A 24,923-nucleotide genomic window follows, 5' to 3' on the forward strand; every position below is an offset into this window, starting at 1 on the left:
TGTAGTTTGTGGGGGAATCCCTCACACTCACACTCAGCATCCATAATCGTCAATTATCTCGCTGTATAATATCAATGCACAAAATGTGAAACCACCTCACTTAAGGGACACTTCCAGTGCAACTCTGGTTACAAGGCATCAAAGATTTAAACTACACACACACATGGTTGCCTAATGGCCCGATAATAGATCCAACAATGTGACAGTGGGAAAGTAACTAACCTGGGGGTGTAGGGCTGTTGTATGCACAGAAGCTAGGTGGTCAGATGAGATGAGCTTATGGTGTTCCAGTCTGGCAGATGAGCAAGATAGAAAGCAAGAACGTTATCAGCTGGTACACAAGAACACCAAATGGGATTAAAAAAAAAAAAAAAAGAAGAAGAAGAAGAAGGTATGATTATACAGTATGAAATAACTCATCAAGTGAATTCTTATGTGTGCAACTATGAAAAAAAATTGACAGTAGGACTCTCTAATTTAGGAGGTTAAAAATGGATCTGAAAAAATGACCATTTGAGTGCAAAGCTATTGTTATGAATGTTATGCTGTATTGTAAGACAGATGAATATTACTTGCACCCGATCATGTAGAAATAAGGTCAACAATAATTACCTTTACACACCTCATTGAGCTTTGACAGTTTTAACCAAACCAATAGAGGCTCTAGCAGCAGGGGTCATCAGTGTGGCTCAAGAATCTGGAAATTTTGTTCACTTCAAAGTTACAACAGAGAAAATTTGCAGCACAAAGTAAATGCTAAGGCAATTAAACATCTCCCTGTAGAGCCCACTCAGACACACATACAGGACACAGAGAGAGAGAGAGGGCACCATTTCAGAATTGGAGCATAGGGAGCAGGGCAAGGGGATACAGAGTGATCCGGTAACTGGTTTATCAGGTCTACTGTTGCCTGCAGACATGATTTTAATATCCTCTTCTCCAACCTTACAAGCTGTGTTGCCACTTGTTGTTTTGGATTCAGTTTATGACCTTCAAGCTACAAGCAAAACATGTCAGCAAGATCAAGATCAAGATCAAAGACTATACATGTTGAGATAAAATCATGCCGAAGATTATCAAGGTCACGGTAGTTACCAAAATCTCATCTTCAGCAAGGGTTGTAGGATAAGCACCAAGTCTTTCTATAAAATATTCGGCGAGTTGGTCCAAAACAGCCCGTTCCACACAGGGGCTCACCTAAGAATATGGACAGAAATTCCCATGAAAAATCAGAATAAATTTCCAATAAATTCTAACAGGTACACTAAATTATAGTCGTCTATGTTTATGGCGGAAGATAAAGCTTATGGAATGCATGAGGAGGACAAAGAAGGAAGGGGTCATTGCCCATATGCGTATCCTCTTTTGCTACCCATCATGATTGGATGCTGGTGTGTCATGGTTTCCACCATATGTGATAAACATTTACATGGAAGAAGTGTAACCAGCATGAGCTTACCGAGCAGATTGGACCTTGAGAAGACAAAACTGATTGCATGTCTGAAGGATCAGAAACATATCCCAATCTCAGATAAGGGAGCATATCCATCACAGCCTCTCTTTCCTTTCCCACAAATACCTGTACATGATCGAAGCATTTAATTTGCATAAAAATTCCGTATATGTGGACACTTATGCACACAAATCTAGAACGTTTATACCTGAAAAACTTGTACTGACAGCTTTCCATTTCTTTGAGCAGCCAATCTTTTATCCTGATACTGAGGATCCTCGGTATTCAAAGAAGCCTAAAATAATGAGAAAATAAAGGGTTATCATAATTTAGAAGTGCCAAAATTTTGAATGAGAAGACTACCTAGTAAAAAATATTACCTCCACTAGGATGCGATCATAAGGGTTATCTTCATCCACAAAACCATAATTCAATAGTAATTTTGAATTAGGCTGTGGTCCACACCTACAAAAAAAAAGGGGTATCCCATGATAAAGTCAGAATTTAAACATATATGTAAGTATATTCGGCTGAGAGAGGAGGGTGGTGGGGGTATGACCAGACAACAATAGGTTCCCCAGCGTTATAGGGACGGTCAATGACAAGTTGAACAGCCCCATCAACAGCAGTTAACATCGCTTTGCAGTTGCTTCTGTAAGACAATAACGGAGGTCCCAATGGAACCAGTGCAAATCTTCTAGCCAAATTGACTTTCTGAGTTGGAGAAGGATAAGAAATTAACTACTATCCTCTCTTCGGAAACAATTAACTAAAACTAAACAACCATCGGAAGTTTCTTTAGCTTACAGTTCATCTTTACAAGATGTCACTCAGAATAAAAAGCAAACCTGCAAATGTACCACACAGGATTGGACTGCAACAAAAGCTTGTTTGAAAATCTCAAAGGTGAAGGCCTCTGTGGGGATATCGTACGGATATTGCTGAAAATACCAACAAATTCAAGATAAATGGTATAAAGTAGGAAAAAAAACAACTATTGAAACTTTGAAGGAGGCAAATTAGGATTAAAATTTTGGTTTTAATGCAAAAGACATACCTGAAACAGTGATCCAGCCATGAACCAGACAGTGTCAAGCTCACTGTACTCCCTCTTGATTCCTTCGGCCCTCTCCAAAACCTCAGCCTGAAGTATCACAATATTTAAAATAGAATAATGTGTCCAGAAACATAAGAGTTTAAAGAGAGTGTAAGATACTTTTGTAGGGCTTCCTGTCAGGTAATCCAATTCCTCCTCTGACCATAGAAGTGGAGATTCAACAGCCAATTGCCCCCTGCCCCGCTGCCGATCAAGCTCTCTAATATATGGATACCAGAGTGACTTTTTCCCTTGTTTCTTCTCATACATTAAATAGAGAGCTAGGCAGGCCAATTCCGATAATTTGTTTGTGGTTAGAAGTTCCGCTGCATAGTTTGAAACAATCATACAGGAGATAAATCAAAAGTACAAAATACTTGCGGAAAAAATTTATAACATTTTAACCAGATTTTCCAAGGCTCCATTTTGCAGATAAACAAAGTGAATGAAAACACATATACCGACACGCAGCACCTTACCAATGGTCTCATTTCCCAAAACTCTCTCGAGTGTAACAACCAAAGAATTCGGGACACAAAAGACTACATCGCCTTCCTGTACAGCACATCAATACCCAAGCAAAATTAGGGTTCTTGGATCGAAACTATTATCATTTTCTACCGATAAAAAAGGTACCACGTTGAAATATTTTCCGGAAGTCTATACGCTCTCCTACTTCTTACATACTTTAATGTACAAGCATTCTCTTTTCCTTCACTTCTAACACGAAAACAATGATTTAGGACGAATCATGTCAAAGAGAGTTTGAAAACACAGCATTCGCATCAAGAATTGCAACTCGGTGACAATTGACCTGAAGATCTTCACTGGCAGCTACATAGTGAATAGCCCGATGCTTGGAATCGTGAGAAGGTCTTTCTTTAAGAATAACTTTGCAGGGGGGAAGGCCGTTACTCTCCATCCATGACTTCAAATCCTCATACTCCACATCTTTGTTGCTTACAATTTTGCTCGACTTCAGTATCGTATCGGAATTCGAAGCCGTGCAAATAGTCCTCAAATTGGCGGCGCCTTTGAGCTTTCGGCGAGTGTCAAGGGCAGTGATGAACCGAGAACGAGGAAGCAGCGCCACCGGCCGAAATGGAGATGAAACGCAGCGAATATTATGCAATAATTCCATGGCGAACCAACTGATTGTTAGAGCAAAACTGGAGATTGCTCAGAGTGGATATCTTGACTGGAAGTTGGGCGTATCAATTTGGAGAATTGAGAGAACAGCAGCAGCGGGAGCCGGGTGGATGGGGATGGGGTGGGTCAGATTCTGGAGTCTGGACTCACTCTGGTGGGAAGGGACCGGGGAGTACGAAGTCACTCCTGGGATCCCGAAGCCAGGATGATCTGCACCGTTGCTCATGCAGGAGAAGGGAAGGCAGATATCAAACCGGGTCAGGTTCGATTCAAATACGATGAATGGGCCATCTCAGAAAATGCGCAAGAATGGGGACACATATATATGCCACATAATAAATTGAGGCTTTTTTCCTCCTTCAACCATTGTATAAGTATTTGCTCTTACTACTATCATTCATTATTTCGACTGTTTAAGGTAGTTAGTACAAAGGCAGTAATAAATAGTGCAATTGCAGAGAATCAAAATAGCCCCATCTATCCCTCTTTCTCTCCTATAGGCAACAGTAGACAACATTCACATTCACGTGCATGTACGCAGGTATGTCAATAGGCTTCTTGTATAGAGAAACAATTTATTACATGGGATGATGGTTGGGGCTGAGGCTGGGGCTGAGCAGAATCTCTTCATAAGCATTGCGTTGCTCCACATGTATGAAGTCCCCTGTTTTCAGTACCTGCCACACACACCTATTCGATCAGTCTCTTCCCTAACCTTCTTCATGTCTGTTTTGTTAATTCATCTATCCTATCCTATCCTATCCTATCCTGTCCTGTCCTTCATTGTTACTATGGTAGGAAGATAAACATATGCAATGCAATGAGTCAGTTCTATTACGAACCAGTATATCGTACAACACCTGCGCGCTCTCCCTCTGGGTTTTGCCTTGCAATAGCTGCGATAGATTCAATACTGCTTCCTCGTCATTCCTCCTCTTCTCCAGGAACTTCCTCCTCAAATCGCTCAATCTCATTCTGATCATCATCATCATATTCATCATCATATTCTATGACTTACTATTAGTATAGTGCAGTCTACTCTTTAACAATTACTACTAACTAAAATATGCTGATGATGATGATTCACCCTCTCACCCAAGACTTTCCAAGCGTACCTTGCTCTTGCATCTGCACGCAGCAACACGGCAGATATAGTTGGTTAGTTATTTACTTTTAACTACAACTACAGCATCCCCAGCCCCAGGGGATCAGAACCTTTGGAACACTGTAAAAAATAAGCATCATGGTGCGGCGACTCACCCTTTGCAATGCTATCCTCGCCCACCCAACTTGTTTCCTGCAAGTTTTACATTGATTTTACTATGCTGCAAAAAGACTTAGAGCATCTTGTAAGATTTTAATACCTCATGATCATGAAGCACCCAATTCAATTCCTTTTCTTCACGCAACAGCAGTCGCTTCTCTGTTATTGCAGATGAGATGATCGGATCCATAGTAGTCCTGGCTTTATTTGAATGAGTAGTAACAGGAGTTCCGGGAGCAATTGGAGTTTGTTCCAGATAAATCTGTGGAACACTAGATCCAAAACTCGTAGTTTGTTTGTCAACTACCAGTGCATCATCGGTAACGGGAGATCTGACTTCATGCTGACTAGGGGACAGTTCCGTGGCTGGACAAGTCCCTTTATAGACAAGACTACTAAGTTCCATCGACATACCTGAGGGGCATAGTGTGTCTTACAACTTAGAAGATGGAAGACATTATCTGCTATGGTAAAATTCAAGTGATGCATATGGGTGGGTATGTGCTTGCTTAGATTACCAGAGACCAATGGATTGAGAAGATTCCGAGACACATGGCCATATTTGCCGGCTCTCCAGACATGTAGAACAGTAAGAGGAACCTTCCTTCTTTCACGTTTCAAGTCACTTGGATCTTCTTCTATCCAGTTTTTTAATGTGCTACAGAAAAAATATAGGCAAATATTTAGTAGTTTAGCATTGCCAAAACTTAGTTGTTGGACTTGCCAATGATTCTATAAGCACACCCACAGCATAAACCTTAATAGGCTTGGTGATGCGTGTAATTATATAATTGAAAAATGGTTCAATACCATGAGTTTTAATGGCATACCTGTTGGCTAAAATTGTTGTCTGATCAAACAATATTTTTCGCTTCTTCAGAATCTTTGTACACTCCTTCAAGCCAGGGGTCTGAACATTTGCAATCTCTGGAATACTCACATCTGCATACAAATAAAGGTTTCAAATACAAAGTGAAGCAACACTATTTGCAATCTCTGGAATACTCACAATTGCATCCAAATAAAGGTTTCAAATACAAAGTGAAGCAACACTTCAGTGGCAACAACTTGTTACATTTAAGCACATACTATATAAATGCACAAGGGTAATATATGACGTTTTTTATTAGGAATTTGGGATGCCACATAATCATCTTGAATTGTAGAGCCAGGAGTTACAATGTAAGAGAGTGACTGCTTACAGGTGAAACCACTTTGATGTACACCAGAACTTGGAACCAAATCACGTACTTGATGGGATGGTCTTGCAACAGAACAAAACTCCTCATCTTGAATTGGCACCAGGAAATTAACCATCACATTGTCGGTGGATGACCTATTATCTGTTTGTAGGATTTCAGGCTCATCCAATGCCATAAAATCTAGAACACCTTCTGATAAACATCGAGATTCACGAAGTATCTCCAAACTTGGTGCTGAATGACTTATTTTATTAGACAGGCTAGCAACTGAATCAGGTTCCATCTTCAACACTGGAGAACAAGCCCTTGTAGCATCTCCACATCCCTTATAGCACAATTGATCTTCCTCGGCCTCGTCCAACATCATAGGATCTAAACGATCTTCTAAATATAAACTGGTTCCACTAAGTAAAGAACCCTTTATAGTAGTGGATTCACACACAAGCAAATCCCTGTCCACACTGGAAGGTGAAAATTCAAACTATTTGAGAAAGTATTTGATCTTGGCAGGAAAAAACTTAAGGTAATGCCTACATACTCTTTAGTTGGTGTGCAATCCATTGAGGAAGCTTCAGAAAATGGAACTATAGCCTGCAGGTGGCACAACAAATCTGAAAACTAAAAACTTCTGGCATGAAATTCATATTCCTTAGTTTGGGTCAAATTCTTTCTATATTTGACACCATGTCCTTTTTATTGTGGAAGTGTCTACAGTCAAAACATCACCATTCTACACACACCACAGGGACCAGATACCATATCAGTCTGGATAATGGAGGTGTGACTTTCAAGGAAAGAAATTGGAGCAAGCTATGCATGTACCTTGCTGATCAAAGCATCTTTCTCACTTCCGTCTGAGACATGATACGACACTATCATTATGCCAAGATTCCATTATAAAGCAGTTGTAGGAGTAGGAAAAGCACTATACCTTCTAACATGATGATTGATTCATCCGTTCTCACTTCTCCACTGCACAAGCATAGCATAGGTTTCAGACGAAAGATGTGAAACATAAAATAGCAATATCCGCATGTTGACCAACAAGTAAAAGAATAACAATGGCCTAAAAATGTGCTGCAATACAGAATTTATACAGTTATGAATCACACCACATAAAATCTTCGCTTTCTGATTGTTCCAGATCAAATGCATCGAGTTCAAAACTCTTGGGGAATATGATAGAGTGGTAATGTGTTTGTGAAACTTTGGTGCACGCTTGTTTTCTTCTTTCGATTCTAAACCCATGTAGCTTGTTTAGGACTTCGTAAGAATCATGGAATAGATACTCGACTTTTTTGGAATAAATCCTCACGACACCAAGAAGAAGGAAGGCTAGGATTCTATGTGTGACCACAGGAACCTCAGCATCCAAAATCGTATCTGACATGAGACAATAATAGAAAATGAGGCCGAAAGCATCAGGTTGAAAATACAGAACCAAGTGCAAGTGTATATTGATGTGACAAGTGGCAATGCATTCGCATGAAGATTAACACACCAAATAACGGCAGAGCATACAACTGAAAATGTGTATGCATATACATGTGTCTGGGCGGGGCTGAGGATACATCATTATCTAGTGATCAATATGCTATTGCATGGCAATATAATCATCTCCTTTTGATACATATAGCATATGCAAACATCCACGTTCTTCTGACAGTTAATGTCGAGAAACTGTGATGCTCCCTGTTCCCTACAACCTCCAAAACGTGTAAAAAAAAAAAAAAACGCAAAAAGACTAAAACTAAAACAAAACAAAGAAGAGTATGTTATGTATGACACAATGATAAAACGCCCAACTTGGTCTAATTAGTTCTCCGATAAAACTCTTAGTAGTAGTACAACACATAAGAATCCATAAGAATAACGAAGTATTAGTAAGATGACCAGAAGAAACAGTCGGTCCAAAATGGAAGCATTGTACGTAACTGCAGAAACCACTTTATCCAGTTTTGGCAAGAACAATCAACCTAGAAAAGAAAAAGATTTTTTTTTTTTTTTTTTTTTGTTTTTATAACACGAAGAGGATTGTGTTGTGAGTTGTGATCTTCTCTCCAAATAAATAGGAAGAAACAAGTGATTAGATTAACAAAGTTGAAAGAGATATAAAAATAGAGACAGACCCACAGAAGAAGGAACGCTGGTCTGCTGGACTTGGACCTTTTTCAGGCGTTTGTGGCAATGAGCAGCCATCCAGACTATGCCTAAGGCCCCCTTCTTGGATAGCAACAACTGTGAGTAAAACATGCGGGTGGTTGGTTGTTGGTTTGCTGCTTCTTATGCTTGCGTTGCACAGTGTTTTCTTCCCAAACCCAAAACACCGAGAAATGTTAACTTACTATCTGAAGGTAAAAATCATGGAATAGCCATTGCTGCCATCAGAAATGTATGCAGTAGTATTTAAGTAATTAAGTTCGTCCCGGAGGAGAAGAAGAAGAAGTGTACAAAGGAAGAATCCTTATTTCATTTTTATTTTATTATGTTTTGAAAAACTGTCGCTCATTTCACCGCTTTCCACAATTCGATTAACATTCCCGATTGTCGTCAAATACCCTTTTTTTTTTTTAACTATTCAAAATTTTTAAATTACAAAATATCGAATTTTATAATTAAATAGATAATTGTACAATATTTTAATTATTTTTTAAGTAAAAATTTATTACTTTCTCTGTCCGACTAGAAAGTATATATATTTCTATTTTGGGACATTTTCAAATAAAAGTAAACATTTCATTAAATACCTTACTTTTTTCTACAATTACCCCCACTTTACATCTCATCATTATTTTTACACCAAAAAGCAAGGGCAAAAATGTCATTACATTATTTTTAACTACCACTATAATTAAAATACTATTATTTCTTAAACACTCCGCCAAAAATAATTGTATACTTTTTTTTTTATGGTAGAAGAGAGTATATTTTTATATTCTTTTATAATAAAAGAAGAAAATAATAATTACTATTATCTATTTTATATCTCTCATCAAATAAACGCACATTTATACGATTAAATGCTAATTATTTTGTCATTTTGGTATATACAATTCAAATGTATTTATTTTATAAAATTATTTTTTATTTTAATAGAAAATATCTCCATCATTTACATAATAGTGCAAAAATCAATATTGATCTCAATCAAATTTTTTTTGTTTTCTATTTTTAATCCTATTAAAAATAATTATTAAAATTAGTCGTCCATAAAAAATAAATAATCATTTTTAGTTCTTAACGGAATATGCTGTAACGGAAATTTACGTGGCTGTAACCGAATATGCTGACCGTGTTATGTGTTCAAACAGTCAAACCTGTTTATTTTTATGTCTAAACTCGGCTGTGTTTTATTTCAATACGCCCGTTGTTTGTAATTGCAGAATCTTTGAAATTTCAATTTCTTCTTTTCTTTTTTTTCACACCCCCAAAATAAAATTCTTGCTAAAACAGACAAATTCGACATCAGTAGGGAGAGCTACGACGAAATCAAAGTAGGGATTTCTTAGCAATCAAAATTGTTACTGATAAATGAATAGAATTTTGCCGAAGAAGCAAGAACAGACAAAGAAATTCGTTATGCAAATTGCGCCTAGAAATCTTACTACAAAATCACAGTCAAATTAAATGCCCAACACAATCATCCATAGATACCAAGATGCAGTAGTAACAAAAAATGGCAAACCCTAAGTGAAGTATAGAAATATATATATAGAGAGAAAATAATGAATTTGGATCAAACCTTCACCACCACTAGCGGCGCTGCCGCCGATGTAGATGGCGCAAGATTCAATTGCGAATTTCCAGCCGAGCTTGGCCGTGATCATCGGGATGTTGTTCATCATGCCCTTACCTTCGCCCTCCTCCTCTATGCCAAATTCTCCCACCGCGCCTCCTCTGTCCACAGCCTCACCCACCAAATCCAGGACAGTTTCGTCTCCGGCATCGACAATACCGCTGTTGAATCGCTACCCTTCTTCCGATTCTCCTCCCTCCAAGGCTCCCGCAACAGCTTCGAATGCGCCGTTTGCCTTGCCAAATTCAGGAGATCGAGGTACTGCGTCTCCTGCCCAAATGTGAACATGCCTTCCACATCGACTGCATCAATAAATGGCTTGAGAAGCACTCCACCTGCCCCTCTGCTGCCACAAGGTCACCATCCACGACGTCTCCCACCTGTACCATCCGTTCGTGCTCAATTTGTGCATTCCAACACGGGCGTGTTGAAATAAAACACGGCTGTGTTTAGACATAAAAATAAACAGGTAAATTTGACTGTATGAACACGTGGCTGTGTTTAGACATAAAAATAAACAGGTAAATTTGACTGTATGAACACGTCCGCATCAGAAGCTACTTCACTTTTGTTACAGCCACGTCAGCATATTCAGTTAAAATTTTAACAGTTGGATTAAAAATAATAATTTATTTTTTATGTGGGACTAATTTTGATAATAATTTTTTTATGAGACTAAAAATAAAAAAAAAAAATATTTGATTGAAGCAAATACAATAGTTTATGGATAGAGGTCATTTAAAGACAATTGAAATATTTATGTATAGGGAAAAAATTAATTTTGGATCTAATATAATAAAAATTTATCAATTTTGGGCTCAATATAAAAAATTCATCAATATTGGTCTCAATATAAAAAATTCGTCAATTTTAGTTTCTATATAAACAATTTCAATCAATTTTAGTCTCGTTATAAACAATTTTAATCAATTTTGGTTCCACCGTTAAAAAATTAATGGAAATTGCTGACGTGGACATGACGGAGGTGACGTGGCAGTTGACCTGGAAAATACACGACCATGTACAATTATACACGGCCATGTTGTTACATAGTCATGTATATTTCAGTGTATAATTATACATGACCATGATATTATATGACCATGTACAATTCTACACGGCCATGTACATTTCTATTTTAGTTTAAAATTTTATTTTCTTGTTATATTTTTTTTAAAAAAATATTTTGAATTTAAAATAGTTGATATAATTAAAATGGACAAAATCAATAGTAATTATAATATAATTAAAATTTATAAATTTTAATTCAAATATAAAAATTTATAAAATATATTATTTTAATAGATTTTGTCTAAAATTTTATTATTTATAGAAAAAAATTTCTCTTACAAACATCCAATTACACAACTATTTTTTAATTTTGTATATTATAGTAGTATTACAAATTAATTTATTATTTCAATACATTAATTTGATGTTTGTAACAGAAATTAGTAGAATTTTAGACAAAATCTTCCAAAAGAACATACTCGATATATACTTATATTTGAACTAAAATTGATATATTTTAATTATATTATGATTATCATTGATTTTTGTTTTTCTATTATAACTATATCAACTATTCTAAATTTTAAAATATAACAAAAAATTAAAATGTTAGACCGAAACAGAAAGGTACACGGCCGTATAGAATAATACATGACTGTGTAACAACATGGTCATGTATAATTATGCACTGAAATATATATGGTCATGTAACAACATGACCATATATAATTGTAAATGGTGTGTAACAACATCACCATGTATAATTATATACTGAAATATACATGGTCATGTAACAACATGGCCATGTACTTTCCAGGTCAACTACCATGTCACGTCCGTCATGTCCATGTCAACAATTTCCGTTAGTTTTTAAACGGTGAGACCAAGATTGATTAAAATTGTTTATAATGGAATCAAAATTGATTGAAATTGTTTATATTGGGACCAAAATTGATTTAGTCCATTATATATATTTGAAGCAAAAAAAGGAAAAGACTTGAAAAATGTTTCATGAAGTCAATGCACTTCTTAAGTTGTTTCTCTACTTTGTTCTTACGCTTTCTTTACTCATAGACATATATTTTCAAATTCGAATAATTTTTTACACAAAAAATCTAACACTTTTTTATTCAAGTTTCGACTACAAAGCTATCAATTATTCATACGAGGAAATTCCAAAATTTTCTCTGACCAATCACTAGGTGAGATTGCCAAACCAAGGTTTTCATGATGTAAATTTGATGTCACATGACACCGTCTGATTCAAAATGACGATCTAGGCATCAGATCCATTTTACCTAATTGGATGAACATGTCAACATAAATGGTGAGCTTTTAGTCAGATGGATTATTTTCATTTGTATGATTCCACAGAAAAATAGAGAAAAATGAATGTTAAAGTATTATGTTTTAAAATATTTTTATCCTTTTTTAGTACTATTTAATTTTTATAATTTTTAAAAACATATTACTCCCTCCGTCCTGTAAGAAGGTTGTCATTGATTTTTTTTGTGTGTTAGATCTTTCAATATTAATTATGATATCAATACTTAGTACAAATAATAAAAAAAATAAAAATATGTTTATTAGTCTCTTATAATACATATATAATAATATTTGTCGAATAAATTATTCAAATATAAGGATATTTTTAATGTTAAATACGATGACGCCGGAGGGAGTATTTTAATTTTACAAAAATTACATTAAATTTATTATTCAAGTATTTAAGTTTTATGAATTTTTTAAAAAAATTATACTAAAATATAATTTTGCAATCGTATATAATTTATAATTTTTTTTTTTCTAAAAAAAATCACTAAAAATATTTTTTCATGAATTCTTACTAAACTCTTTTTTGTCCTATTAATTATTTATTTTTGTTCGATATTTTCTTTTACATTTTTTTAACTGAATTTTTTTATTTTACCAAATAACTCAATTCTTTTATGTTATTCCATTATCTTAGTATGGGCCGTTTAATCAAAGGCTTTCTAGCGGTAGTAGGCCGTCCACCCATTTATTCAGAAAACGTTGTCCAGTATCGTCATCACCATGATCTTCAATCCCAGCCCAGCCCACTAGTTAGGCCGGCAGTGCACAGAGAAGCAATCCTCCACTGCCCCTTCGCTCTGTGTGCCTTGTCGTCTTCCTGAATTTTAATTTCTTCTGCAATCCACGATCCTCCTCCGCGACGTCGTACGTACATTTCCTCCTAAATCGCAAATGCGACTCTACGTCGGACAAGGACCACGACACTCCATATATTTGTCATCCCCCCCGAATTCTGACACTCCTCCTTGTCTTTGCACTCTCCCAATGGCCCAAGATAACCAAGGTACGTTTCTTGGAATGGCTTCCTTCCTAAATAATCCGAATTACGCACCCTTTCACCGCTCGCTATTTGATTTCAGCTTCTTCTGCTAAAAAGAAAAAAGTTGCTGTCATTGGAGCTGGTGTTAGGTACTGGAGCTTTAGTGATGTAGGAGGAGGGGACAATAGAGATTATTATCTCTTCTTCATATGTTCCTTTCAGAAAATATTACGAGTCGATAAGAGCTACAAGCCCACTTGTGATTTTTCAAAATTTAGTTTACGTTTTACTCTTCATTTTCATTTTACCTCACTTGACAAATCTTGTTTGATGTTTGGTGTGTTTTTTTGTTCTGGCTAAAGTGGGCTATCTGCAGCGTACAAGTTGAAACAGCATGGGTTACAAGTAACAGTGTTTGAAGCTGATGGCAGAGCTGGAGGGAAGTTAAGAAGCATTTCCCATAATAGTTTAGTATGGGATGAGGGAGCAAACACCATGGTACTGCTCTTTGGGATGTTTAATATCCCACTTGTCTATTTTATATGGAAAACGATGTTGTTCAAATTGCAACCGTCATTGATGCTCTTGCCTTGATCCATTTTATTTTGAGTAGACTGAAAGTGATGCAGCTGTTGGCTTTTTGCTTGACAATCTTGGACTTAGGGACATGCAACAATTTGTAAGGCTTTACTTCTTCTTTTGAGTATACTCTCACATTCATTTTGTGATCACGTTTACATGCTTTTTCTTGATATATTTGCTCCTTATACTAAAAGTAGGATTATGTATCCACTTGAATGAAGTGCTATGTTTTCTCCTTTTTATCTTCTGAAAGGACCATATTTCTATGCTCTTACCGCTTTAAATGTTAATTACAAAATAAAGTAGTATTTTTGATGCAGCCTCTTTCACAGCACAAACGGTATATAGCCAAGGGTGGGGTGCCTGTACCAGTAAGATATTTAGTCTAAGTATACAATTTCGTTATATCCTCCTCATTGTCGGGATTAGATGCATCATAAATACCACGCTTCTTGCTAATTAGTTGCATGTCTACCCATCTCAGATTCCATCAAATCCACTAGCATTTATCAAAAGCAATCTTCTTTCTACAGGGTCTAAGGTTTGCTTCTCCATATTTCTCACTTTAATATCTCTTTTTACAATAATCGTATGAATGCACATTCTGATGGATTATATGTCTTAGCTGGTGTAAATGGAAAAAGACTATCATCAACGTTGAACTGAAAACTTCGCATGTGCTATCACATGATATTATAATACTAGCCAGATATCTCACCTGGTTCAATCATCTTCTTTTTCCCACTTTACTAGAACCATATTGTGCTGATGAAAATAACAATCTCATAGTGATGGCTGTCTGCATGATAATTGTTTGGTTGCATAAATGAGTATAAGTAACTTAGTAGTGGACCGTCTTTTCCACCCCAAGGATACTTATTGTTCGGCAATGCATACATCCAAACCTTTAACTATAACTGTAGCCTAACATGAATCTTTACTAGTCATCTTCTAGGGACATAGAATAATGTAATACTTCATAGAATTGGTACTGAAGTTTACTAGTAAATAATGTAATACTTCATAGAATTGCTTTTTGGCAGTTTGGTTTGTTGGTTAACATGTCTTGATGATCAGAAGTCTACTCAATCTATCAAATTCAGTGCTGGTAACCCTTGTAATGGAGGAAGAAATGAATGTTCTGTTTTTTTGTGCAAGAGATTGAAGATCTTCACCAATTTGCTACTGGCTATCAATTTTGAACAAATATTAAAACACACACACGCACACAGTGATGGAGAAATCACATTTTTTTTTTTATTTTTTTTTTTTCCCAATATATTTATTGATTAATTGGCTTAAGGACCTTTCTGCATTTCAAAATTTGCTACTCATCCAGTGTGAATTCTCTTTACAGCTTCAAATGTTGTTTGAACCATTTCTGTGGAAGAATCGAGCTTCAAAGGGGTCTGACAAGGTGGACAGGTACCAAGGAGATCCGTAATCACTTTTCCTGATATTTATGGAGAAACAATACTTTGAACACGAAGAATTGTAGGGGAACCTCTAGTGGTGAAGTCAATAAAAAATTTCCAGAAATGACACTAGATGAGAAAATGCATTAAGTGTGGAGTTGATGATAATATCTTAAAAAAAAAATTAGGTGATGTAACACAACACAGAATTACTCAGCAAAGTTTGTTTTTTTTCCACTTATTTTTTGGTAACCTAAATATTTTCTTGTGTTTGCAGCGTTGGGGCTTTCTTTCAGCGTCATTTTGGTCAAGAGGTGCTCCTTTATATAACTATTTTGACATATGAAACTGGTGGTAACTATTGAGTGTTATTCATTATTTTCTTGAAAAATGATTTCATAAAATCTTCATTATATCACGTTTCAATATTCCTTACACACCAAACAAAGATAAAGCAATTGAATTGTTTTGGTCAGCTCTTTAAATTCTTTATCCATGGTCGGGCTTTTTAATATCTGCATAGTGATAGCAATATAGCATATCTTAATAATCACATAATTCCGTTTTAGGTTGTTGACTATCTTGTTGATCCTTTTGTCGCCGGAACAAGCGGTGGAGATCCAGAATCACTTTCTGTCAGTGCTTTCACCCTATAAACCCTGCGCAATTGATTTGGGGGTGGACAATTGATCCTTTTGAGTTTTCAAAACTTTATTTTGTCTTTGCTATTTAATGTATCAGATGCGCAATGTGTTTCCGGAGTTATGGAATCTTGAGAAAAGGTAAGCTTCACAGCTTGGTTAACTATATAACAGGCCATTTGCGGTGTTTCCCTTGACAGCTCCTTTCCACTAAGTGAGCTATGAGAAAATGGAGAACAAGCGTGCAATGAACTTGAATTGGTTAATTAGTTGTCTGATATAAATGCCTCAAAATGTCTAAAGGTGTGTGGTTGATTTAAATAATGATTGATATGATGTTTTGTAAGATAAAATGTGTATTTTTCGAGGAACGTGGAGTCTTAAGTATTAAAAAGTTGGATATATACCAAAAAGAAACTCCCCCTCGAGGTTTTTGCAAATAAATTATTTTAGTATGATATTTTCTTTGGTTGATCTTCCCTTGCTCAGCATATTGCTGATCCACGGTGTTGTGGTTGTTTACTAAGTTACAATTTAAGATTTTGCAGGAAGATAACAAAGCTGAATGTATTTTATATTATTTTATAAGTACTTCCTCTAAAAATAAACAAGATAATTGTTTTCCATTTGTTGAAAATTTTATGTGCAGGACCCCTCGTTAATATGAAAATTTTATATTTCTTTTTGGTGATTTTCCACCCAAAACAACTTTTAGCCTTTATGATTCTGGCCACTTGAAACAATGATTATTTTAACAGTGCAAGCAACAGAAAACTAGTTATATGTTGAAAATTGTTCTAATAACTCTCACAGCATCTTGAGTTTTATCATTGGGTTATTCGTTTTACACATGTAATTGTTTACTTCACCATTCAGATTTGGCTCAGTGATAACTGGTGCTATTCAGTCTAAATTATCCTCTAAAAAGGAAAATAAAGGTGGAATGGGCTCTTCATCCCAGAAGAAAAGGAGCAGGGGCTCTTTTTCATTCCTTGGGGGTATGCAGGTGAGTGTAACTGATCTCTGAATTTGCTTATTGGACAGTCCTGAGGAAACATGCCTGAAGTTATCATTATTCGCTTAGATGCACACACCTCTTATTTGGTTCCGGGACTATTAACAGAATTTCTCTTTGTAGTGTCATGCTGTCTCTGCCTGTTTGTTATCTTAGAAACTTGTATCTGGTTTAGTCCCGCTCCGAATAAGTTGTCTAGAGTAAAGCAATTTGAAGATCAGGATATTGATCTAATTTGAAGTTATGCACTTTTGATTACATGATACAACTTTCTTACTTTATACGTTCGAGATTGTGTATCTTCCGTTTGCAAAATTTTTGCAGACACTCACCAATGCAATATGCAATAAACTGAGCGAAGATGAACTAAAACTTCAATCCAGGGTGTTGGAATTATCTAGTAATTGCAGTGAGAATCCTGTGATGGATAGCTGGTCGATTTCTTATGAATTGGCAGGTCAAGAACGTTCCGTTGAGAAGACATTTGATGCATTAATAGTGACAGTAAGTATCAACTGTTGCCAAATAAATTGTTTATTTTGAGTCCTAGATTGTGTGAAGTTTCAACTACTTTCTAACATCTTTTTAGGCTCCACTTTCAGATGTTAAACAAATGAAGATTAGCACAAGAGGAAACCCATATTCGTTAGACTTTGTTCCAGAGGTATGCACTTCAGGGGGTTTATTTATGAATCCATATAGGTTTTGTTCTTACTTGTATCTGTTTGTTGCTTGGTACATCATTGTATACTTCGTAAGTCATTTGGTAATTTTAACCAAAATTGTGAATGAAAGAATAACAAGAAAACCCCCACTTACAAGGACAAAATAAAGGTCCAACTGTAATTTTTCCCCTAGGTGGCATTTTCCAACTAATTATCTTGAGTTTCCCTCTGAAATTTATTATGATATCTCCAGAAAGCACTGTCCCTATCTACGTGTTATTGAGAAACTAGTGTTGTGTTTCCTTATGGTGTGATATTTGCAGGTTACCTATTTACCAATGTCTATTATTATCACCACATTTAAGAAGGAGAATGTGAAACGACCGCTTGAAGGTTTTGGAGTTCTTGTACCTTCAACAGAGCAACAAAATGGTTTGAAGACTTTAGGTAATGATTAACCTTCTAGGCTTAAGATTGTTTGATAATAGTCAATGTGCTAACCTGAAGTGTCTTGTTTGGAGGCACCCTTTTCTCTTCTATGATGTTTCCAGATCGTGCACCCAATGATGTTTACCTGTACACTACATTTGTTGGAGGAAGTAGGAATCCACAACTTGCCAAAGCTTCAAGGTGTTTGCAGCTTCAATATATATGTGAATCTTTGATATTATTGATGAATTATATAACCATCTTATTTGTTTTACCTATACTCTTCTCGTTCTCTCTCTCTCATCTCATCCCTTCCTCCTCTATATAGGGATGAATTAAAGCAAGTTGTGACCAATGATCTCAGACAGCTATTGGGTGCAGAAGGAGAACCTGCCTTTTTGAAGTAATTGCTCTTTTGACATGCAGTGGTGAATGAACTGCCATGGGTATTCTATACTTATGGGTTATATATTTGCTTGCAGCCACTTTTATTGGAGTAAAGCCTTTCCATTGTATGGGCATAACTATGATTCAGTTATTAACGCAATTGACAAGATGGAAACAGACCTCCCAGGTTTATTTTATGCTGGTAAGTCTTCCCCTATATATTTATTGGCTTCTTTATTTTTGTTTTTATTTTTTATTTTTCCTGTGCCTTTCCAATCCACTCTTCTGCTGGAAGAAATGAAATTATGTACCTACCCTGAAATACATTTCATATTCTGCATTTGAAACTTTCCTCTGCATGATCATGCTATTTAACCCCGGGGGAAAAGGTGTATTCATTGGAGTCTGGATACAATAGAAAAATTAGTCAGCAGAAATGTGAGGCTTGATGAAAATAGGAACCATTGTATTAATGATATTTCAAGAACATAATAATAATGAAGGAAATACAATAAGAACCATTGTATTGACATGTTGAGGAAAAACTCTCAAATAGTTTAGGAGTACATTGAATATTGTGTCCTTGAGCTTAGTGTTCGTTTGCTGAATGAAGATTGTACTTTACAAATTGTAGGCAACCACAAGAGTGGATTATCAGTTGGGAAAGCAATCTCAAGCGGGTGCGAAGCAGCTGATCTTGTGATGTCATATCTGGCATCTTGTTCTGATGTCGGGGCTAATCCTTGACTAGGATGGCCTTCAGCGATGCCCATTGTTACTCAGTAATGACTCAACTGCCTTTTATGTGTGTGTTAAAAAAAAAGAAGGAAAAAAAGTAAAAAAAAACTCACATTCTATTTAACTGCACAAATTAGGTTTTGCCTATTAAAAACTGCAGAATGGGTTCGTTCTGATGATTCTTCTTGGATTCCATGTTTTTAGTATTTTAAGAATTAATTACTAGGAATATGTCAAGCCACAGCCAGCAGCATATATACCATACCATTGCCCTTCAAAATTATATATACCTATATTGTGCTGCAGGTAGGGAGATGACACAAATTTTGGCTGGTTGTAGCCATGAGAGAAGTTGAACAAAGTTGAAGGGTGGACCATAGAATAAACATGGATGATATTAGTAGATTGTTTTACAAAAACCCGCCATCAGCTGGTGACTGGACGTACAGTTATATATCACAAAGCCTATTTTGACTATGGCGATCCTTTGGTGGTAATTTTATTTTTATAAAGAGAGATGATATGAAGCATGAATTGGTTGGGGAATGAATGCATGCATGTATGTAAGTTTGAGTTGGACGAACGAACGAATGCCAATTAAGGGTGAGGCTTTCTAGGTGGAAGCTTTTGTGAGTTATAAGACGGAAATAGGTTTACCTGAGTGTGTGCTTATAGTTAGTTAGAGAGTTATATGTGGACTGGTGAGTTAACAGTTTAGAGAGTTTTGAATAAGTGCAGTGCTGACTGAGACAGATATATTAAATATTCTTTGTGCTAAAAAGCTGCGGTAGCACTTTATTCTTGTTTGTTTGTTTGATTGTTGTTGTTTTGGAATGTGTTGTGTGCATTAGTTGATTCAATGGTTGGTTCGCTACAAAAAAGCCCTGCCCTGCTTTGGCTGGTTTGCTTGTGGACCACTTTTAACTTAATGATGATGGTGGTGCGGGGCCAATAAGTAAGTCTCCTTTCCAAATCGGCTGGGCTGATTCTCTAATCATAATCACCATCATCATCATCATCTAAGGCTTTCCTCTTCCTTACCTTCTTCTCCAATAAGATAAGCAGCAGCAGCAGCAGCAGCAGCAGCTAGTATTAAGATTCGACCCCCCTTGTTTTCTGTGTACGTGTCATGTGTGTGTCAGTCAGTCAGTCGTCAAAAATCAGCGCTGCATGTTACTCATCCATCCACCCAATTTCCTTTCCTTCTTCCTAATTCCTATTCAATCTCCTCGGCGCCGCCACAGCGCACCACACAAGTAGGAAACCAACCATCATCGCCTGAAAATTTGTCTGCCATACCCGATAATCACAATCTAATCTAATCTCATCTCACCCGCAACTTCTGTTTCTTTGTTTTTTGAATAATAATAATAATAATATCCTAGGCCGCCCGCACTGCACTAAATAAATGCAGGTTCTTGGTTCCCAACTGCCTCCATAAGTAGTATGGTGCGGTATGGTATGGTGCCCAGCTCCTTCTTTTCATTCCCCCACCCACCCCCCACCTGCTGTCTCTTCTTCTCCTCTCCTCTCCTGCATCTCACAAAATCTTTATCACGGCGGCGGGTGATATAAAAACCAGGAGACTAAAAACTCGAGTCCTCACTCCATTCCAACACTTTGACTCCACTGTCCAGGATGCCTTTTTCTCTCCTCACTTCACTTCACTTCTCCTATAAAGATCCAATATTCTGCTTGTTTGGAAGTGCATGCCTTGTTTCTTTCTCAATCTTATCTCTTCTTCACCCCCTACCACTACCACTACCACTACTCTCGCATCATAACTACTGTTCTACACTTGCCATTTCTAGGTTTCTTTTTGCACTCTCCTCGCCTTTATTTTGGTCAGGATGAGCCCTTTCGTGCTTTAGTTCTTGACAGATTCTAAACCGCAGTTTTTTTCCCCCTCCCCCAAGAAATTTGTTATTCAAGCTGCCTATAATATGTGTAGTATGGTTGCCCAACCCCTCATTCTTTCATGCCTTTTCCCGTTCAATCCTTCTTTAGGGTGTTAGTTATAGATATTATGATGTTGTATGATTGAAGGCATACTAATTGAGATATGCAAACGGGGGGAAGTTCAGATACCTTTGTTTTGGTGTTTCTTTCATGGCTCTTCTTTGCTTCAGAAACTCATCAGTTGGGAAGCTATGAAACGCAGGTTCTTCTTCAGCTAAGGAAGCATTTAGAGTACCCATCACCTCTCAATATTTGGGATGGCAATGGTGGTGATTTTTGCAGCGTTTCCCATTCTCCAGAGATGAGTATCAAATGTGAGAATGGTTCGGTCACCGAGCTTAGAATTGTGGGGAACAAGCCCTCAAAGGTCAGTGCTGAATTCAAAGGATATCCTATGACTAACCAAACGTTATCCCCGAATTTTTCTATTGATTCGTTTGTTACTACGTTGGCAAGGCTGGCTAGATTAAGGGTCCTGAGCTTAGTTTCTTTAGGCATTTGGGGGCCAATGCCTGAAAAAATTCATCGGCTGTATTCGCTTGAGGCTTTGGACATGAGTTCAAATTTCATCTTTGGTTCCTTGCCTTCAAAGATGTCGAGATTGGTGAGACTTAGGTCTCTGACCTTTGATGGGAACTATTTCAATGACACACTCCCTGATTGGTTGGATTCATTGACGAACCTCACGATATTCAGCTTGAAGAACAACAGATTGAAGGGTCAGGTTCCTTCTGCAGTGTCAAAACTTTCAACATTGACTGAAGTAGTTTTGTCCCACAACTTGTTATCTGGAAAATTGCCTGATCTGAGTGGTCTGGCCTATTTGGAGTTGCTGGATTTGAGAGAGAATAATTTGAGCTCCAAGTTGCCTTCTCTGCCAAATTCGCTGACCAATGTTTTTCTCAGTGGCAATTCATTTGCCGGCAACATACCTCAGCATCTTGCCAAATTGAACCAACTTCAGCGTCTTGATTTGTCTGGAAACTATTTGAGTGGAACTCCACCTACTCTGCTATTCTCTTTGCCAAAAATTAGTTACTTGAACTTATCATCCAATGCTCTAAGTGGATCACTTCCACAGCATCTTGGATGTGGATATGCTCTTAGTCTGGTTGATCTTTCTAACAACAGATTTAAAGGCGAGCTTCCGAAGTGCTTGGATGCTGGTGTAGATGATAGGATAGTTAAATTTGGTGGGAACTGCTTCTCAGTTGATGCCATAAACCAGCATCCTGCAGCTTACTGCAAGGATCTTGACGAGGGAGGAACAAATTCTACAATGAAGAAAATATCAATTCTGGCTGGAATAATTGGTGGATTTGTTGTTATTGTGGTATTCTTCTTGGTTGGTGGTCTTGTATTTTTCTATAAAAGACACTATGCTACGGAGACTTTCGTTCATCATACTACGCCTAAGGTTAAGCGAGATGATCCACCATCAGGGATTTCCCAAGAACTACTTGCAAATGCCAGTAAGTTCCTGTTTCAACATTATCTTGTTTCTGAGTACTGATTACCTTGAGCAAAGCAAACAATTATATACAGGAGTTAGGTGAACATTATTCTCTTCTGTTGATGGTGTGCTGTTTTGATACGTTTGGTAGACAATGCATATCATTTTATTCAGCTATCATTATTTTTATTTTTATTTTTTGCTCCTTTTTTCTACACCAGGGCTCATTTCTCAAGCATCCAAATTGGGAAATCAAAGTTTTCCATCGTATAGAGAGTATTCATTGGAAGAACTTAATGAAGCCACAGAATGCTTTGACCAATCAAACTTTTTGGGCGAGGGTTCTATTGGAAAGGTACCTTAGAAAAGCAATGATAATCTCTCCATTGCTCCTTCATAAAGACAGCATTCAATTTTATTGCTCTAGATGTCTTGTCTTACCATTACCAATTCATGCATTTTCCTTTGGTCAATTGCACCCCTCCCCCCCCCCCCCCCCCCCCCACCCAAAAAAAAAATCTAATTTATTGTTACAGATATACACAATATCCAGATTCTATGTTTATAAATTCGTTTATGTTCCTAATCTTGGAAATCTCTTGACAAATACAGCACAAGTTCTTAGATGAATGTTTGTAACATTGTTGTAAGTTGTATTAGTCTTTGGCCATCTTTCTTAACTGTTGCCTTATAGTTTCCAGGTTCACAAGGGAAGGCTAGGAAATGGCTCTTTCATTGCTATACGATCTCTGGCTTTATGCAAAAAATATTCAATTAGGAACCTCAGTTTGCAGCTGGACTTGCTTTCCAAACTTCGCCATCCTCACCTGGTTGGTCTTCTGGGTCATTGCATTGAAAGTGTGATACAATGCGACTCCGCCACACGAAGACTGTTCCTTGTATATGAATTTATTCCTAATGGAGATTTCCATTCTCGGCTTTCGGGTAATATACTTGCCAAATGCATCACCCTTTTGAGGCTGTTTCGTGTCACGCAATGTATTTGAAATGATTCTTGGCCAACCTGCAGAGACCTCCCCAGAGAAGGTTTTAAAGTGGTCGGAAAGGTTGGCTATTCTGATTGACATCGCCAAGGCTGTCCATTTCTTGCACACTGGGGTGATTCCTCCTTGTTTGAACAATCAACTCAGGACTAATAATATACTGCTTGATGAGGACGGGATTGCAAAGCTTAGCGACTATGGGATGTCCATCATTGCAGATGAAACTGAGCAGTCAGGAGTATGTTTTGTTTAAAATTACGATGGTATTAGTAGTTTTGTACTGTGGTATGATCCTTGTTGTGTGGTGCTTGTAGGTAAAAGGAGATGCAACTGCTAAATCATGGTAAGAAGATCTGTGCTGAATCTCCCACTTGGTATAGATTGTGTATTGAGCATGAACATTTTTTTTTTTTAATAAATATAATAGCAGGCATATGAAGCAATTGCAGGATGATGTTTATAAGTATGGATTAATATTACTTGAATCGCTTGTGGGTCCTGGTGGAAGTGAAAGGGAAACAGGAGAAGCAGCATATGTAGTGAATGAAATGGTTAGTTATAAAGAATGGTATGGTATTATGTGTTACTAGAAGTGATGAAGAGGGGTGTGTGGGTCTCATGTAATGAATAAATGCAGAGATCGTTGTCGTGGAGCAGCCAAGATGGGCGGCGGAAGATTGTGGATCCAGCAGTGCTGAGCAGTAGCTCTGAGGAATCTCTGAGGATTGTGTTGGGCATCACAAACAAGTGCATATCCTCAGTCAGGCCATCATTTGAAGATGTCCTCTGGAACCTGCAGTATGCAGCTCAGGTGCAAAGTTCGGCGGATTCAGATCAGAAATCAGATGCGGCATCCTATCATAGCTTTGGCTAAAAATAATAATAGGAAGAAGAAGACTATGGTGAATGAAGTTGTAGGCAGAGTTGAAGCTGTGGAGGTATGTATTATTTGGGGGTTGGGTTTATAGAATGTTAGTTAGTTAGATTAGGTATCGAAGCAAGCAGAGTTAGTAGAGAGAGAGAGAGAGAGAGAGGGGGGGGGGGGGGGGGGGGGGGGGGATTGGATTGAGTTGTACCTGTGGTGGTTCTTGAATTGATTGTGTAGTTATGGTAAGGGTGTGTTTGTTGTGTGCGGTGGTGCCTGCCTAACAAATTAAAAAATTCTAGTAATGAAATAAAGAATGGCATTTGGGAATGTATGATGTATAGTTATAATAGTATGAGAGAGAGAGAGAGAGAGAGAGAGAGAGATGTTAGGTGAAGAGGCTTTGTCGACTCCCAATTCATTGATTGATTAGATAGATCAGTTGTGTATTTGTGTTGTTAGTTCGGTGAGGTGTGGTAAAAGCA

The 24,923-nt window shown here is 37.1% G+C and overlaps 4 protein-coding genes across 23 annotated transcripts; 2 read left to right on the forward strand and 2 right to left on the reverse strand.

Moving 5' to 3' along the window:
- Window positions 1-66: 66 nt before the first annotated feature.
- Window positions 67-3,834, reverse strand: LOC127244158 (uncharacterized). 7 transcript variants are annotated; one of them, XM_051264607.1, is made up of 14 exons: window positions 3,364-3,834; window positions 3,029-3,104; window positions 2,670-2,875; window positions 2,511-2,597; window positions 2,302-2,394; window positions 2,013-2,167; window positions 1,834-1,918; window positions 1,662-1,748; window positions 1,460-1,579; window positions 1,096-1,197; window positions 831-997; window positions 623-697; window positions 223-292; window positions 67-124 (listed from the first exon to the last, which is right to left on the reverse strand). In XM_051264607.1, coding segments are annotated over exons 1-12 (1,506 nt in total). In that variant the 5' UTR covers window positions 3,691-3,834; the 3' UTR covers window positions 67-124; window positions 223-292; window positions 623-696. The 7 variants fall into 7 exon arrangements, with proteins under 7 accessions (XP_051120564.1, XP_051120529.1, XP_051120555.1 ...); XM_051264572.1 differs by having other exon boundaries at window positions 613-697; XM_051264598.1 differs by having other exon boundaries at window positions 223-331; window positions 613-697.
- Window positions 3,802-10,369, reverse strand: LOC127244125 (sister chromatid cohesion 1 protein 3-like). 11 transcript variants are annotated; one of them, XM_051264470.1, is made up of 15 exons: window positions 9,907-10,369; window positions 8,294-8,472; window positions 7,277-7,547; window positions 7,096-7,136; window positions 6,987-7,018; window positions 6,703-6,755; window positions 6,165-6,625; window positions 5,793-5,904; window positions 5,481-5,620; window positions 5,063-5,376; window positions 4,959-4,995; window positions 4,814-4,826; window positions 4,541-4,673; window positions 4,281-4,375; window positions 3,802-3,908 (listed from the first exon to the last, which is right to left on the reverse strand). In XM_051264470.1, exons 2-15 carry the CDS (start codon window positions 8,415-8,417, stop codon window positions 3,845-3,847), a joined length of 1,890 nt encoding a protein of 629 aa, XP_051120427.1. In that variant the 5' UTR covers window positions 8,418-8,472; window positions 9,907-10,369; the 3' UTR covers window positions 3,802-3,844. The 11 variants fall into 11 exon arrangements, 8 of the variants coding, with proteins under 8 accessions (XP_051120427.1, XP_051120420.1, XP_051120457.1 ...); XM_051264463.1 differs by having other exon boundaries at window positions 8,294-8,512; XM_051264500.1 differs by lacking the exon at window positions 9,907-10,369 and adding an exon at window positions 7,666-7,863 and having other exon boundaries at window positions 8,294-8,392.
- A 2,752-nt stretch (window positions 10,370-13,121) lies between these two features.
- On the forward strand, window positions 13,122-19,634 carry LOC127244526 (protoporphyrinogen oxidase, mitochondrial). Of its 2 annotated transcripts, none has more exons than XM_051265087.1 (19): window positions 13,122-13,309; window positions 13,386-13,434; window positions 13,648-13,783; window positions 13,899-13,964; window positions 14,188-14,238; window positions 14,352-14,408; window positions 15,225-15,292; window positions 15,560-15,596; window positions 15,852-15,917; window positions 16,024-16,064; window positions 16,800-16,929; window positions 17,263-17,442; window positions 17,528-17,602; window positions 17,927-18,050; window positions 18,125-18,233; window positions 18,361-18,435; window positions 18,515-18,621; window positions 19,054-19,201; window positions 19,464-19,634. In XM_051265087.1, the coding sequence occupies exons 1-18, from the start codon at window positions 13,198-13,200 to the stop codon at window positions 19,164-19,166; spliced, it is 1,596 nt and encodes a 531-aa protein (XP_051121044.1). In that variant the 5' UTR covers window positions 13,122-13,197; the 3' UTR covers window positions 19,167-19,201; window positions 19,464-19,634. The 2 variants fall into 2 exon arrangements, with proteins under 2 accessions (XP_051121044.1, XP_051121045.1); XM_051265088.1 differs by having other exon boundaries at window positions 13,210-13,309; window positions 13,386-13,544.
- A 515-nt stretch (window positions 19,635-20,149) lies between these two features.
- Window positions 20,150-24,703, forward strand: LOC127244525 (probable inactive leucine-rich repeat receptor-like protein kinase At3g03770). 3 transcript variants are annotated; one of them, XM_051265086.1, is made up of 8 exons: window positions 21,292-21,483; window positions 21,573-22,588; window positions 22,791-22,924; window positions 23,271-23,514; window positions 23,600-23,811; window positions 23,888-23,916; window positions 24,001-24,124; window positions 24,211-24,703. In XM_051265086.1, the coding sequence occupies exons 1-8, from the start codon at window positions 21,437-21,439 to the stop codon at window positions 24,445-24,447; spliced, it is 2,043 nt and encodes a 680-aa protein (XP_051121043.1). In that variant the 5' UTR covers window positions 21,292-21,436; the 3' UTR covers window positions 24,448-24,703. The 3 variants fall into 3 exon arrangements, with proteins under 3 accessions (XP_051121042.1, XP_051121041.1, XP_051121043.1); XM_051265085.1 differs by having other exon boundaries at window positions 20,150-22,588; window positions 24,004-24,124; XM_051265084.1 differs by having other exon boundaries at window positions 20,151-22,588.
- The last annotated feature ends 220 nt before the right edge of the window (window positions 24,704-24,923 follow it).

The sequence above is a fragment of the Andrographis paniculata genome, unplaced genomic scaffold, assembly GCF_009805555.1.
Source record: "Andrographis paniculata isolate CXL003 unplaced genomic scaffold, ASM980555v1 Contig19END, whole genome shotgun sequence".
Classification (NCBI taxonomy): domain Eukaryota; kingdom Viridiplantae; phylum Streptophyta; class Magnoliopsida; order Lamiales; family Acanthaceae; genus Andrographis; species Andrographis paniculata.